The 16,539-nt window shown below is 41.9% G+C and overlaps 1 protein-coding gene across 4 annotated transcripts in view; it reads right to left on the reverse strand.

The window, feature by feature from the left end:
* The window catches only part of LOC115587369 (polypeptide N-acetylgalactosaminyltransferase 18-like), a 182,659-nt gene that overhangs the window by 63,997 nt on the left and 102,123 nt on the right, over positions 1-16,539 (reverse strand). For all 4 annotated transcript variants that reach the window (XR_003985029.1, XM_030427205.1, XM_030427204.1 and 1 more), the window contains exon 4: positions 13,375-13,561. Coding sequence is in view for 3 of the 4 variants with exons in the window: in XM_030427205.1 (XP_030283065.1) it covers positions 13,375-13,561 (187 nt within the window). In the remaining variant the exon portion in view is untranslated. The remainder of the gene's footprint in view (positions 1-13,374; positions 13,562-16,539) is intronic.

The following is a 16,539-nucleotide window of genomic DNA, read 5'->3' on the forward strand; positions in this document are numbered from 1 at the left end:
ATTTTCTTCTCTCTAACCTGAATTGAAATGACAACATAAGCACAATTAAAAGTTAAAAAGCATCTAATAGTATTGTTTATAAAGCCTTGACAATAAAGTGTAAAAATGTCATGTGGTTCATGGATGAAGTTTGGCCCCATTTAATTGCCAGTGACAAAACAACTCACCAACACCAATTATATTCAGATGGCACTTCTTTAGTCACACCCACCACAACACACGTCAGCTTTCACCCATTCCACACACACTGGTGGCTACCATGCAAGTTACAGCCTGCTCGTATACACACACAAACAGTGATGGAACAGCCATCTGGAGTAATTGAGATTTTAGTATCTTGCTCAAGGACACTCAACATTCAGACTGAATTAATGATAGGATGAACGACTTGTTCTGACTTCTGAGCCACTGTGTGACATCTCCTTTTCCATTTTCCACCAACTAAACACTGCCCACTTTAAACAGTTAAAGGGGTGAAAAAAAAAAGAAATACAGACATCTCTAAAAACACTATGTTCATGTAAGATTGAAGATTGAAAATGCCGGACATCTGCACTCGCTAGCAAAGGATGCACAACAGCATGGCAGAATTAAGGGCTGGTGGTCTGGGAGGAACAAATGGTTTCATTTGATCTCAGTACTCTTCTCAACAAATGGGTTAATTTCCCAAAACCATATTTCCAATGGTTAAATATTGATACCTTTCAGTAATATAAATTCTGTATATTATATATAATTTATTTTAACACTGAGTTGAATGACTTCTGAGTAAAGTGAAAGGAGCTGATTGTAGTAATAAAGTGAATATCTGAAGCTGTCCTATCAGTAAAGCCATATAAAGGCCCAAAAAAATAACTTTAAAATAAACAGGAGCTTGTGGGTGGATTCGTGTTGAGTGTTGCAGCACATACTCAGCTCCGACAGGACAATTATTTTCTTAACACGCCAATAAGACAGCACACAATGAAGAAATGTCTTTTGTTTATGTTTTTTTGGTAAGATATGATAGCTCATTAAATCGATTGAAGGGAAGTGGGGACTGGACCGTCAGCAACAGTTTTGTTTGAAGAATTACTTTTGTTTAGTTGAGTTGTGTTGTTGAGCCCGCATGTTTGCATGAGCCTTTCTCAAAATCCCCTTTGAGTCTGTGAGGCATTCGGCAGTATTTGCGTCTGTATGTTTGAACATATCGACTCGAACTGTAGCTGGCAGTTGGATTCTGTAGGAAAATCTCTGCTAAAAATACATTTGTCGAAGATATCATTGTCGCTGTGAGTCCACTGTACGTTGGCAAAAGCCGAGTTATGATGCAGGTTGTCTGTCTGTTTTCATGGTTTTAATTTCAACATTTCTTTCCCCTTCTGGAGGGGTAAACACCCAGAGTCACATCAGATTTTGGTTCAGGAGCAGTTTACCAGTGGGAGCAGAGCTCAGAGATGTGTTTTTAACTGAAAAGTTGATTCCTCTTCCCTCACATTATCAGGTAGGTGTCCTCTATTGTTTGGTGTTGTTTTAAGTGTAATGTTGACTGCTGCCTGGAGCTGGAGGGGAATTGTACTTTACCTCATGAACATAACTTCGCTGTGGAAAGGAAAGCCATAGAACCAGAGTCCCTGGTAAGTGCTGAGTTTAGTGAGAGGTTAACTTGAATTCAGCCACACACACACACACACGCACACGCACACACACACACACACACACACACACACACACACACTCATTCTCAATGTGTACCATTACTTAATGGCTTACAGCTAATGCACAGTAATCTGGCAGTAAGGGGTGAATAAACACTTGCACAAGTAATGCCAATAAATACAAATGATCCCGAGGTCAAACTTATTTTAATAAAGCCTCGCTGGTAGTGAATGCACCACGAACCATCCGTCACTACTGTTGAAAGTCATAATAATATAGGCACAAATGTTGACTGATGATGACGCTTTGAAGCTTTATTCACGTTCATTTTTAGTGTCTTCGTCAAACTTCCTCACTCACTCAGTTCCTCAAGTTATAGTGACATGCAACCAAATTAAACGCACCACTTCTTTGAGAAAAAAAACGTACAGATTTCTTTGGGTCTAACATTGCTTGGCATGATGTAAGTACACGTGTAAAAAAATTAATAAAATAAAATGAAAAAATTGAAAAAAAAAAGATCTAGTCTTTCTTTAATACAGAAATCTTACATACTAAATCTTTACTGGCAAGAAAAAAAAATCTTGCTTCACAAAAATCTATAGATCAAAAACAAGCATACAAAAAGGTAAAAATCTAATCAAACACTGTACATACACCAAGAAAGATCACCTAAAAAGGAATACATAAAATGAAAACAAGGCAGAAAAAGAGAGGAAATAGAATGAGAAAGTACTAAGGATTTTCAGCCAATACTGGAAGCCAGCGAGTGAGTGTGCTCTTCTGACTGGATTAGGAAGGTCAATCCACCAGTGAGGAGTCAGGATGGAGCTGAATCAAGGTCTGACAGAGTGTTTGCCAGGGCTCCTCAGGGGAGGCAGAGCAGAAGTACAGAGACTGGCTGGCATGGAAAGTCCTGGAGAGATCCGAGTGTACCCTGCTTAGCCTTGTAAGCCATTCCCAGGGTTTTGAATTTAATTTGAGAGAAAGCAGGGAAAGTGGTTTCTGTGTTAGAATTCACTACCGACAAGAGCGAGTTTGGCTGAAGCATGAGGAGTCGAGAGGGCAAATGGAGAGCCCCTCCGGAACTGCAAATAGGGGATGAGTAGAGGCCGGACTACAAACTAGACACAGCCCTTGATCAGGTAATATCGGATTCAGCGGACGTTGAAGGCAAAGACTGCGGGGCTGCGGCTGTGATGATGGCCTTGCCCGTCTGACGGCTCTGATGATCTAGGAGGCTTGTTGGCGGCCTGGGCAGTAATCACAGAGGTGGTGCTGATATAGAGGTGTTGCCTCAGGCAGGGGTGGCCAGCAGAGAGGAGCACTTCATGTCAAAGAGATCCAGCAGGTGGTTTGGCAGTGAACCACAGATAACAGCCAGACATGCAGTCTGTTTGAGCATAGGTTCTGAGTGTTGAGTGCTTAAGAGTTACTTCATCTACCACATGTACCACGCTGATGCAGCCACTGGTTTTAAGGACAGCTACAATACCTCAGAGACGACTTCCTGCGTATATATATCTCAAACATGTTCTTCTTAAAAGCCTTTGAAAACTTCTATTTCTCTACAACATTAAATGCTATCAACTTTTCAGAATCCCCCCCTTTTTAAATGTAATTCTCATTTTATCTAACAAGCGTATTTACTCATTTAACCTTTTAACTATTAATCCATGATCTGGTTTCCCAAAGGGTTGGTTACATTGAAGAAAAGCCAAAAGGTGTTGCAAGATTTATCAAGTCATTGTTTTAAAAATGTTTCCTCATTTCAAAACACCTTTCTGACATTGACATCAACAATGTTTTATGTTATTTTCAAAACAGGAAAAAAGCTATAAATATAAAAACCACCTTGTCAAAACCACTGTTTAACATATGGTTGCCACTAATGACATGACTGCTCACAGGTGCCAGTTAAACTATATTGCCAAAAAAGTATTCACTCACCCATCCAAATAATTGAAATCAGGCGTTCATGTCCATGGCCACAGGTGGATAAAAGCAAGCACCTAGGCATGCAGACTGCTTCTACAAACATTTGTGAAAGAATGGGTCGCTCTCAGGAGCTCAGTGAATTCCAGCGTTGTACTGTGATAGGATGCCACCTGTGCAACAAGTCCAGTTGTGAAATTTCACAGTCAAGTGTCGTATTATAACAAAGTGGAGGCGATTGGGAACGACAGCAACTCAGCCACGAAGTGGTAGGCCGCGTAAAATGACGGAGCGGGGTCAGTGGATGCTGAGGCACATAGAGCACAGAAGTTGCCAACTTTCTGCAGAGTCAATTGCTACAGACCTCCAAACTTCATGTAGCCTTCAGATTAGCTCAAGAACAGTGCGTAGAGAGCTTCATGGAATGGGTTTCCATGGCCGAGCAGGTGCATCCAAGCCATACATCAGCAAGTGCAATGCAAAGCGTCGGACGCAGAGGTGTAAAGCACGCCGCCACTGGACTCTAGAGCAGTGGAGACGCATTCTCTGGAGTGACGAATTGCACTTCTCCATCTGGCAATCTGATGGACGAGTCTGGGTTTGGCGGTTGCCAGGAGAATGGTACTTGTCTGACTGCATTGTGCCAAGTGTAAAGTTTAGTGGATGGGGGATTATGGTGTGGAGATCTTTTTCAGGCTCTGGGCTTGGCTCCTTAGTTCCAGTGAAAGGAACTCTGAATGCTTCAGCATAGCAAGAGAGGTTGGACAATTCCATGCTCCCAACTTTGTGGGAACAGTTTGGGGATGGCCCCTTCCTGTTCCAACATGACTGTGCACCAGAGCACAAAGCAAGGTCCATAAAGACATGGATGAGAGAGTTTGGATGTGTGGACTTGACTGGCCTGCACAGAGTCCTGTTATAGCTGCAAAGGGTGGACCGATGTCATATTAAACCCTATGGATTAAGAATAGGATGTCACTTAAGTTCATATGCCAGTCAAGGCAGGTGAGCAAATACTAAATGCAATATAGTGTATCATAGCAACACAAGCTCCTGGTGCGGGAGTTTTTAGGAGCTCAAAGTGAGTAAGTGGTAAACAGCTCAAAATAATCCTTATTTATCATAGCCATAAACAGGAGTGAATCTGAGCCCACCAACAGAACTAAGATCAGACTGAAGTATTGAAAGAAGTAGCCCAAAGTTAAATTTAGTAAAGAAACTAAACTACTATAACTAACCACTACTTTGGTAATTGTGAAGGTCATCCATGCAAATAGTACTTGAGTAAGAGTCTTTAAGTATACAATCTTTAATGTACTTAAGAACAGAAGTAGTTTTCTGGCAATTAATGTAGTTACATACCAAAAGTACAAGAACAAGTAATTCACACAGAATGTACTGTATGTTATAATGTAAAAAATAAATAAAATAAACCCTGGAATATAGTCTTCTAAACAGTATATCGGACGTATTTTCATGTATATGAATATGTATTGTAAAACCCAGGAATGTGCTTTATAACTGGCCCTTTGTAAACGTGTAAGAGTAGTAGAGAGAAGAATAGAGGGAGAGAGAAACAACAGAAATAAAGGAAACTGTGAAATGACCATAATTCTTCTACCTTTGGCTAGAACGAGCGTGTTCTTGTTGGATCCCTGTTACATGAGAGAAAAACTAAATGAGAAAATACAGTTCCAGGAACTTTATAGTATGACAAAGGATCAGGATTTGGACAAAGGCGATGTGACAGAAAAGTGCACACAAATCAAAATGTCGGCATCATTCTCACGGTTGTCTTTTATGTTTTGTGACAGAATAAAGACAAAGTCAGACTATTCATCTGCTTCAAAATGATACGACTGACTAGAGGAGACATGATGGCTGACTGGTGAGACAAAGATAAAATCTTTACATTCTTTATCTGTGGGAAAAACTGCCTTTGGCAGTCGTTTAAATGCAAACTAAACTTGACTTTCCCACGAGATATAAAACACAAACGAGGCATTGTACCTTGCCATCATTCATGTTTTATCAGCTCTGCCCCGCAGAGCTATATGATAATCACATCACAAAGCGGCAACATCAGAGAGGAGGACCGATTCTTTTATCCTGCACACTGATTGTTTGTTAAAAGGTGAACCTCGCCTCTGGCTTACTTTGCGCGGTTCTATAAACACACAGCAACACAGAAATACATAAATAAATACAAACAAACAGTGAGACCACCCAGATACCGGAGGAAAAACTAAAACTAGGTTGCCACCCAATTAGTGTAACCTCCACATCAAAGAGTCCTTGACTAGTCAAGGTAATGTGTAGAGTTGACACAGTGAGGCGTCCAACCAAAAGCGAATCATTTTTTTTCTCACAGCTTAAAACTCATCTGTGATGGGCGATCTGAACCACATGGTGGGCGGGCTCGCTAAACGTCAGAGCGTTGGTATCAGTAATCCTAAACTAGTAAAGATTTCAAAAGGTTTTAGGCAGAATGGACGATTGGATTAAGTCATGGTTAAAATAAGAACCTAGCAGCAACTGTCCAGGTTTGACTCATCCCTGTGGTCGTACCAAATTTTCTGCCAATTGAAGCTGCATTCATTGATTTTGGGAACACTCTTGTCATGCATAACAAGTCGTAAGCGTTAACATATTAAGTTGTTACGCTATTTAGGTGCCAACTTACTTATCCAGTGTCGCAACAGGGTTAGACCAACATCAGCATTTATTTGGAGACATGTCTCCGGCTACCAGACTGAATGTAAGTCCAGTGCACTTTTGTTAAAACTCTGATTTGGTCTCCACCCACTCCTCAGTAAATATTGTAGCTCTTTACCTGCTAAATGCTCACCCGTGTTCCTCAGCTAGTTGTTTATTAGTTTGGTGCCCGGCAGGTATCCTACGGGTGTTTACGGGCATGCAGGTAATACACTGACCAGGGACAAGAACCTCATGCAACCCCACACCAAGATATCCGACCTATCACATAAACAATACATTCATGACGTTAGTTCGGCTAGCATTAGCATTTAGCACGGGTGTCTGTAATGGCTGGGAGGTTCTTCCTGCACTGCGAGCAACACCCTCAGCACCGTCTCTTCATCAAACGTGACAATCAAAGTATTTGTGAGTGCAGCGTTAATCGCCCTGTGACCTGCTGTTTTCTCTGCCGCCACTGGCCGATCCTAAAAAGGTCAAACATATTTTGAAAAGGAGGATTTGAATTCTATAATTTGACGTATTGTTTGCTATGACAGCTAAATGGACGAGAAGAGAATCATGAGAGGTGAGACTGGAAGAGTTTTTGTGGCCAACTGTTTTGATACATTATTTAGGGTGTTCTCCGTGTACATCAGGGCATGTGAGCGGAGCGGAGCGCGGAGCGAGCGGGGAGCGGAGCGTGCGAAATATAGTCGGAGCGCAGAGCAGGTTTTAATCCAAAGGCCAGAGTGATGGTTCCGTTTCGCTCCAGTTCCGCTCCGATACCGCTCTCCACAAGTCTAGGGCATGCACAAGTCCAGACTCACGTGTGCCTTCAAGGAGGTTATTTGTTGAGAGATGGAGTTTGTTAAATATTTCGAAAAGCAAGCAGACAGGTCATATAGGTGCAACGTCAGGAATTGCTCCCTCTTTTAAATTTGAGCGAGCGTGGAGCGATTTCACCGGAGCTGATTGAAATTTTAGGTGAGCATAGAGCGGTCTTTGAGCGAACGAGCGAACACCCACGTAAGCGGGGAGCGGAAATTCTCGCCGCTCCGCTCCGCTCACATGCTCTGGTGTACATAGAGACGGCTCGCACTTTTTACTGTAGGCGGAGATGATTGAGGATTATTGTGATAACAGTCAATCTCTGGAACATAAAACACTCCATTATTACTTGTTTTCGACTCAAAATAGACAACGTTGAAAATAATTGCAGTGTATGGTGGAGACAATTATGTAGATCAAGGAGTCAGCCCTTCGTCGGTAATTATACAGTCATTTCTCAATTTCTACCAAATATTACACGGGGCGGGTGAGTTTCAGAGCAGAGGGAAGGCACGCCGAGGCAGGAGGATTCACAGGGGAGCGTCAGTGAAGGAAGACAAAAGAAAGGGAGAGAGGAAGAAGAAAGAAAAACGAAAGCAGGGGATTGAGAGGCATGTACACAATTTGTTGATTACTAAGTGTGAAATTAGATGTGTTACAGCGACGTGGTAATAACACTGGCACAAACACAACATCAACTTGTCACAGCAATGTAGCCCTAAGACCAAGACCATAAAAACGTTTGCAAATGTGTGTGTGTGTGTGTGTGTGTGTGTGTGTGTGTGTGTTTAAAGAGACGGTAGAAAGTAACAGAAAGAAAAAAGTGTTTATCTCCAGCTGAGCTCTTTTGTATCTCTGCCAAGAATGAATTCATTAGTCATAGACCAATACCCCCTCCGTGGCAATATGTGGGAGGTTTATGTGGTGGGTTTGTGTGTGTACGTGTGTGTGTGTCGAGAGAGAGAGAGAGAGAAAGAGAGAGAGAAGAAGATGGGTTGGAGTGTGTGGAGGAGTAGGGGGGTGAAGAACCTTGCAAGTACCTCTTGCCTAATCTGGAACACAGCAGCAGAGAAGGTTATTTTGGAACCAACTTGGACGTAATGCAGTGTGTTGTGTGCGTGTGTGGGTGCGCGCGCGCGCACGCGTGTGTGTGTGTGTGTGTGCTTGTGAGATTTTTCAAGCTGTCAAAATGATTAACAGGTACAGAGCGGAGCTGTTGTATCTGAGTGTTTTTAAAGACGGGACCCTGAAGTGATGAAGTGCCTGCAGCTCAGGGAGACTGACACAAAACGCGTGTTTAAAAGAATACAGCGGCCGATTTGTGTCGGAGGAGAAGTTACGATGATGTGTCACGACCCTCAGTCTCATCGCCGTGATGGATCTCAACGTTGCCGGCTATGCTAATGAGCTCGGCAATTAGCCACTGCTCCGACTACACACGGTACTTAGCGGGACGATTAGGAAACATTTCCACTGGGTGTCAACGCACTTGTCTTGACGAGTATGGTGAGAAATGGCACATGATTGGTTTTAATAAGGAGGTGAGGATCGAGAGCTACAAAATGACTTAATGGTCCCTCATTAAAATGCAAGTGAATGCGACAAGAAACTCCAAACTAATTATCTCAATCTGCTGTAAAGAGGAAACATGTAGTCCAAATGTGAACGCTCCAGTCCGAGCTGGTTTACGTATGGTGGAAGGATGTGAAAGGTAAAATAGTAACCTTTGCTAAATATTAACTTCAGGTTACCTGCACAACAAATGGAAATACTGAAATTGGTCAGTCTTAAAGCAGACAAATAATGAAAAGATTTAACTACGTAGCCTACTCATCCACTTTAAGAGTAGGTCTCGGCGAGTCAACATCAGGCGGGCATGACGCTCCGTTTCTGTACCGCTGCCGGTGGGATATGAAGTCGTGTGGAGGAAGGAACATAACAGCGCCACACATGCCAGGTAATAGAGATGTGCCTGGTGGAATCAAGTGGTAAGAACTGAAGGGGCTTCGTCGTACATACTGTTCAGCGCCTATGTGTGTATAGACTCTAAGGTTATGCCGTAGGCCACACAATAGCTGAAGCGCTCCCCCTCATAAATGTTTCTACAAGTCGGGGCTGCGACATCAACGGAGATCCGATATGAGCTTCCACTGCAACAATTGCGACTGGCTGCTCGTGTTCTCCCCTACATGTTTCTGAACCCAATCCAGAGTGATGAGAGTGAAAACAACATCCCCAAGAAGATTTTGGTGAGCCATAGTTGTATCCCTCACCCCCATTTTAGCTCGGTTGTGTTTTCTGTGTGTGTGATGGTACATATGGAAACAGGCACAAGCTGTAGTCTATGTGTGTGATAGATGCACTAAATTAAGACATATGCACTTTTTAGCAGCCGCGACAGCATTGGCTATTGTTTTAAGCTTGGGATTGTGTGTGTGTGTGTGTGTGTGTGTCATCATGGCAAAATGTGTTCCTGGAGACACCGTTTGGAGCGGGAATCACAGAGGATGCTTTGCGTTTGGCCAGGTGTTTATCTGTCAGTGCATCAGTTTAGATCAAAATTAAGTTTTGACTGTTCAAAATTCAAGCAAAGGGGCCAAAAGTAGTTGTACTTTACAGCCCGGGGTCCACATTTAGTTTGATGAACTACAGGTGTGTATTTGAGCTCAAAGGTCGAAATTCACAGATGGGTGTGGTCCGTCTGAATGAGAACATGTTGACCGGCGTTGTGACTGGTGTGGTCACATTTTGAGTTGTTTGTAGTTCATACATTGTTTCATCTCTGTTAAGTGAGTCTGACAGCAAAGTGGTAGCCGATAAGCTAGTCACAAATACTCCCTGAGTTTTGTTCAGGGTGTAGTTACAATAACGAGAAGGTGCAATCTGGCATAAACATCAACATGGACATCTGATTGAGTCCAGGACTGATTAACCCACATGAGTCACAGGGTGTCGTCTCTGTTGCAGCACTCCACAGAAGATTGGACTGTCCACCGTCATTTTGAACAGCCATCACTCTTCAGAGTACAGCAAAACAGTGAACCCATCAAGGATACGAGCAGCCTGTTCAACACAACATCCACTCTGATGAAAGAAACAGTTCTGGTTATCATTTGTGTTATTATGGATGTTGCTGTGCAGCACGGTGTGCATGTTGTTATGTTGTGGATCATTATTTCAGCGACTGCTGCCACAAACAAAGTAAAAACCCTTTAGAAAATAGCTGATAGAGTAGGTACAATGAATGAGTATGATTAATAATTCATGATTATGAATGAATATATTGTAATAAAGTTAATATGGTGTTTTTCAATCTGCTTCAATTTCTGAATGTTTTAAAAAAAAAAACACACACAAACACACCTGAGCCTGCACAAGGGCAAAGAAGCTGAAAAGCCCATGGAGCAGAATAACAGCAGATGAGACCTGGACGTATCGGGCAAACCTGCTCATTGAACTGTTAAACCACTCACTGCAATGAATAACAATGCTGCAATGACTTCACTATACTTGTTCCAGATACGCTTGCTAATCCTCTCCTTATAACCAGACGGCTAACAAACGTTCCTGTGCAGGAAACACACAAAAAGACATTTTGATCCATAATGTCGCACTAAATGAGCACAAGACTTAGAAAAAACAAAACAAAGCCAGGCTTGATATCGCTTGCGGTCAAGATGAAAAATAGTTGGGTTCTCTTTTCTAGCAGCAGTATAAATATCTCCTGTCAAGTGTTAAATGTCGTTAAAGTGGCTAAGTGGTTGTCCAGATCTCAGTTTAATGAAAATCTACCACACTTAGATCTGGAGTGTTTTTCTGCGGCAGGCTGTTGCCCAGAGGTAAGACCGTCAAAGAGAACAACCACGGGAATGCAGGTTTAATTAGGCCTTCCTGGACCACAACAACCTCAGCTACCTAACAAATACCTAAACCACCTCGACTTATCTTTTGCACAACAGGAAGTCTGGAATTAAATCACTGCATTGCCAGCCTCTCACATAATCAACTTACTCTGCGACCCAAAACACTAATAAATATGCCACAGCTGCCTCTGTGGCTCTCCGGAGCTGAGCGTGTGCACCTGTCTGAACAGTGGATATACAGGAAAATGGGTTACAGCTACATCACTTCTCAATAATGCTCAAAAGACTGGGAGAATGGAATGATCCCTTCATGAAGCAGCGTATAAATAGACTGTTTTGTGCCATTCACCGTTCAAATACTCCACTACTCTTCTGCCTGCTGAACTGATGTGTCCTGAGGAGAAATGAATGCCCACACAGAGAAATGATGCCTCTCTTTCTGATTCAATCAGCGACCTTTCAAACAAAGTGGCTGCTGGATAAATGCTCACGTTCAATATCTCATCTTTGTGTTCTGTTCTTCTTTGGCCCAGCATTGACAGCAGGAAAACAGGCTGTATCATTACAGCAGCGCAAGACTGGGAGGACAGGACACCTGCAGCAGTGCACAACATCCACCGCTCTGTAGTGTGGAGACGTGATTTACTTATTCAAAAAGAATGTATCAAAAGGGCGCTCAGACATGCACACACACACACACACACACACACACACACACACACACACACACACAGAGAGACTCACAAACAAAACCACTGCTAAAATAATGTTTCCTCTGAAGAGTTCAGTAATACAACGGTCAAATCTTATTTCAGTTGCATTTTCGTGAGTTGATATAAATGTAACTATGTTAAATGGGCATATGATATAATCTCATATGGATCGCAGGCCCCTGTATCGAATCAAATCAAAATCGTATCGTGGCATTCTTTGTGATATCGGCAAATATCATATCGTTGTCCAAAGAATCGATATAATATCGTATCTTTACACCCTTAATCAATATTCTAAATTCATGGTATTGTCAATGAATCCCACGTCCAAGCCAAAACCAACATATAACTCTCACTACTCTCTGATTTTCTGACCTTGAAATCAAAAGCAGTCTCAGTAGGATTGTGCAGAGTGGTGTATGTGTGATTCAGTCAGCAAAACTACAATATGTGTGTCCTTAAGGGGCATGTCATCGTCAAGGGTGTGGCTCATTAATTTTTTTCACTATTTTTAAAATAGTTTTGAGACATCAGCAAAGTTTATGGCACAGAGGAAAAGGGCTGGGATCCTGGATTGGACCTCTTAGGACCTAAGTCTGCAAACTAACTCTAAATACTCCATGTACCTCCATCACTGCAGGGTACTGGAGGAAAACACTTTCCATAGTTTGAGAATTTTTGATGATTTTATAACTTCTGTCCATTTTATACAATTTTGTACACGCTCACTCAGCAGGCTCGATGAGATCCTCGCAGAACATCCTCGAGTCCAGTTCATACCAGACAACTCTCCACAACAGCTGCAGCTACAGATCGATGATAAAAAAAAAAACACCCTTCCTGCCGATGTGAGGAGGCTGCACTTCTATCAGCACTTTCAAATCCAACTTCAAAAAACTCTGTTAAAAGCTGCTCAGCTCTGCGAGACAAGCATACATTTGTGATGTACTTCTGTCTGTAGTTTTGTACTGTGTGTTTTATATTTTGTGTAACCTGAGGTGTTATTTTTACTCTGTACTGTTTGTTACTCTGCGATTTCTCTGCTTGTACCTGCAAAGGGACTACATATTTGCTCGAAGCTAAAAATCTGTTCACCCTGAGGCCTTTTGACAAAACAAACAGAAGTATCCACTGCCGTACCACCAGACTACAGAATAGCTTCTTCCTTCATTATTCCTTTATAATAATAGTATTATGCTATTATTTAGAAATAGAAACAGACATAGACAGAAACAGTCTTGATTATACAAGCACAATTACAAAATATCAAATGGTGACTTTTATGATTATTGTTCACTGTCCCTTTAAATAAATCAAGAAAGAAAGAAAGTATTGTAAGAAGAAAGAAAGAAAGAAAGAAATAACATATTGAAAGAAAGAAAGAAAAGTCAAAATATTGTAAGAAAGAAAGAAAAGAAAGTATTGTAAAGAAAGAAAGAAAGAAAGAAAGAAAGAAAGAAAGAAAGAAACAAAGTATTGTAAGATATAAAATAGAGAAACAAAGTATTGTAAGAAAGAAAGAAAGAAAGAAAGAAGAAGAAAAGAAAGAAAGAAAGAAAGAAAGAAAGAAAGAAAGAAAGAAAGAAAGAAAGAAAGAAAGAAAGAAAGAAAGAAAGGTGTCTGGTTGTGTAGACTTGTAGTCTCTCTGTAGACAGCGCTGTAGTCACAGTACACAGTATGAAGTGAAGCCGGCTGCTCACCATCCGGTGTTGAACTCCACGTGTGCGTCGAGCAGAGCGACGACGGGAGCGGTTGCGGCCCTCCAGCCGCTCACTCTGGACCTGATCAGCCCCTCCTGCTTGTCATGGCGGACCACCTTGACGAAGCCCGGGCCGTGCTGAGCGTTGGTCTCGTCCACGAAGCTCTGCAGGTGCTCTTTCAGCTCCACTGGAAGGGGAACAACACACAAACAAACATGAACACGAGTGGATGTAAATGCAAACTCGCTGAAGCCTGCAACAGCATCGATCTTATCGGCAAAGCTCTGCAGAGAGTCCCTCGGCTCAACAGCACCGAGGAAATGTGCTCTGATTGGGTATGTGTGTGTGTGTGTGTGTGTGTGTGTGGTTGTGTGTGCTCAATTTAGCTTTATCAACATCAAAAACACACGTTCAAAGTTGCTGATTTTGCAGTAGAATGAACCATCTTTCTAATAACATTTCACTGACACATTTCTCCTCAGACTGGAAACTCATTAAGGCATTATCCATATGTCGCAGCAATTATGCTGTACATGTTCACATTTCTTGAACCCCCTGGCAGACCCTGGGACACAGAGTAATTGAGCATGAGCTCAAACTGAATGGACAAAAATGCTGAATTTACATAAATCAGAGATGCTACTGCAGATGGAGGCTGAGCAGCAGGGAGCAGTGTAGCAGCGAGGGTGTAGTGCTGAACAGACTCTGCAGGAATAGGTTGAACAAGGAGTACAGCTCTGCAAAGTCTAGATGTCAAATACACTTCATGGCCAAAACTATGTGTACTCTCGATCTAGGGCTGTATTGTCATGCTTTGGACCCGCTTCTGATTTCTAATTTAGAGGAATCTTAACACTCTCTGATGGTTTTACCAGCCTGCCCTCAAACACATGACCAATTGGGACGACTGTGAAAGGAGCTTTATACATTTACAAATATTTAAGGCGACCTCTAGTGGCCATATTAATTATTAAGGCAGCAAAGGAGGTAGTCAGGCAAAGTAGTATAAAGGGGGAGAAAGCCAACAGAAGTAGGAGGAAGGAAAAAACAAGCACAGGGCTTTCAGCCAGCAGGCCGCTGTTTATGTCTACAGTAAAAGAGAAAGTCAACTTTAAGTTATTTTTGCTCACGTTTCATTCTGAACCAAAGCTACATCTGTAACACTGTTATTTTAAGACAAACCATGTTTCTTTCCTGAACCTAACAAAGGAGATTTCTTCCTCAAACCTTATCAAAGTGGAATCGTAAGACGAAGGTATGCCTTTCGCTGGCATGCTGCAGTAGTGCTGTTGTTTGGTCATGGTGATATACGTGTGTTTGAGAATGTGTTCTCAAATGAAACGCTGTTCACTTGTCATGGGGAATACAACTTTTACTAAGTTTAACCCTTCGGAAGGTGCTTTCTAAAGTCTCAATAACCCTGATAACATCATCTCAGTAATTACTGAGGAACAATATAAAGCATTGTGACTGGAAACAACACAAACTGGCATGGTTTGTGTAAGTCCCATGACAGAAAGACTGTGATTAAAACCGTCCAGAACATCATTGGTACCCATTCACCAAGACTCAGTGACATCGTTGAAGTGAAAGTGAACGTTGTTTTCTAACTGTGTCTCTGACAATCCTCCCAACTTTGTGAAAGTGAATTACAGCATCCAAGAATATTTTTGAAGGCAATGCGCTTCCAACTTCATGGCAACAGTGTCATCTCTTTTGCTTCCGTGCACAAAGCTAAATGTTTTGTTGTGGAAAAACTTGACGGCTTTTGCACAGAGCCCTGACTTCACCTTTGGAATGAATATGAATGGAAACTGTGAGCCGACATCAGTCGCTGACCTCACTAATGCTCCCGTAGATGAAAGGCAGCAAATCCCTGCAGCCAGGTTTGTAAATCTGGAGCAAAGCCCAAAACCAGATGAGAGGAGGCTGGAATGGCAGACGAATGCCCTGGTTTTGGAATGATGTGTTCACCGATACGGTATGTGGAATGCTTAGGTTCCTGCATTCGTTTTGGCCATATAGTGCAGTCATGTTTAAATCATGTCTCAGGACTCCTTGCTCCCTTGCCCACAGTAAGACATAACTGATAGGAAATAAAGAAAACTGCCGATCTACAAACGCTGAAAGAACATGGAAGTATCAAACATCAAGAGGGACTTTAAAGTCTCTGAATTACCAAAGACAGCAAATCTGCAGAAGGCCAGCTTTCTTTATGCTATGAAAGAGATGTTTCTATCATGGGGTAACCTGGTACTCACAAAACAACAGAAAAAGAGGAAACTGAGAGAGAAAAAGGACAACAATATATGAAAACAAGAGTTCACTGCCAGGCTAGCAGCTCTGTGAGGCTGTTCTTTCACGCAGCGCTGCTTCGAGCTAAATGCTAATGTCAGCATGCTCGTGCTGTGCGGATGCTGTGCTTGCAGCAGAACAGCGACAATGACCACAACAATGAAGATGCTAATATGCTGAGATTTTCAGGTGAAAAGTTTACCATGGTTTTCATCTTAGTTTAGAAGCATGCTAACATTTGCTTATCAGAAATGAATAAAGCACAGCTGAGGTTGGTGGTAATGTCGTTAGTTTTGTTGGTAGTTGGTTATAAACCAAAGTACTGGACCTGGATTTTGTGGTGTATTTCTGTTTTTTGTGTTGTGTTTCTGTTCTACTTTCCTGTAGAGGTATACTGAAATATATTCATAATTGAGTACATTAACATCAATATACAAATTAATTCATTTCAAACTCATCAAAAATGTCAGAACTGAAAAACCTGAGTTCTCCTATCTTGAAGTCTTTCGACATGAGGTGATTAGCTGGATAGGTGTAGTGTGAAGAGTTAAATCAAGTTTAGAAAGGAACATGATCATCTTATGAGCAGACTTCCCAGCATGCATTGTTCAAGACCTGAATCTCTGCTGAGACCCTTCTTTTTAATGCCATGGTTTGAAGAAAACATATGTGACGAGACAACATAACTTGTTTCTGATCATTTGTAATGTTTGTTAGCGTGACTGACCAGTTGTTGAGTCAGATTAATATTTTATGGACACTGAATGTGTTTTCTCAAGTTATGTTAAGTTGGCAACTGAAGACGTGGAAGAACTTTGAACCAATTATTCAACCTAAGTTGAGTTAAATCACCTATCTAAGGCAGCAGTT

The sequence above is a fragment of the Sparus aurata genome, chromosome 8 (genome assembly GCF_900880675.1).
Source record: "Sparus aurata chromosome 8, fSpaAur1.1, whole genome shotgun sequence".
In the NCBI taxonomy this organism is placed as follows: Eukaryota; Metazoa; Chordata; class Actinopteri; order Spariformes; family Sparidae; genus Sparus; species Sparus aurata.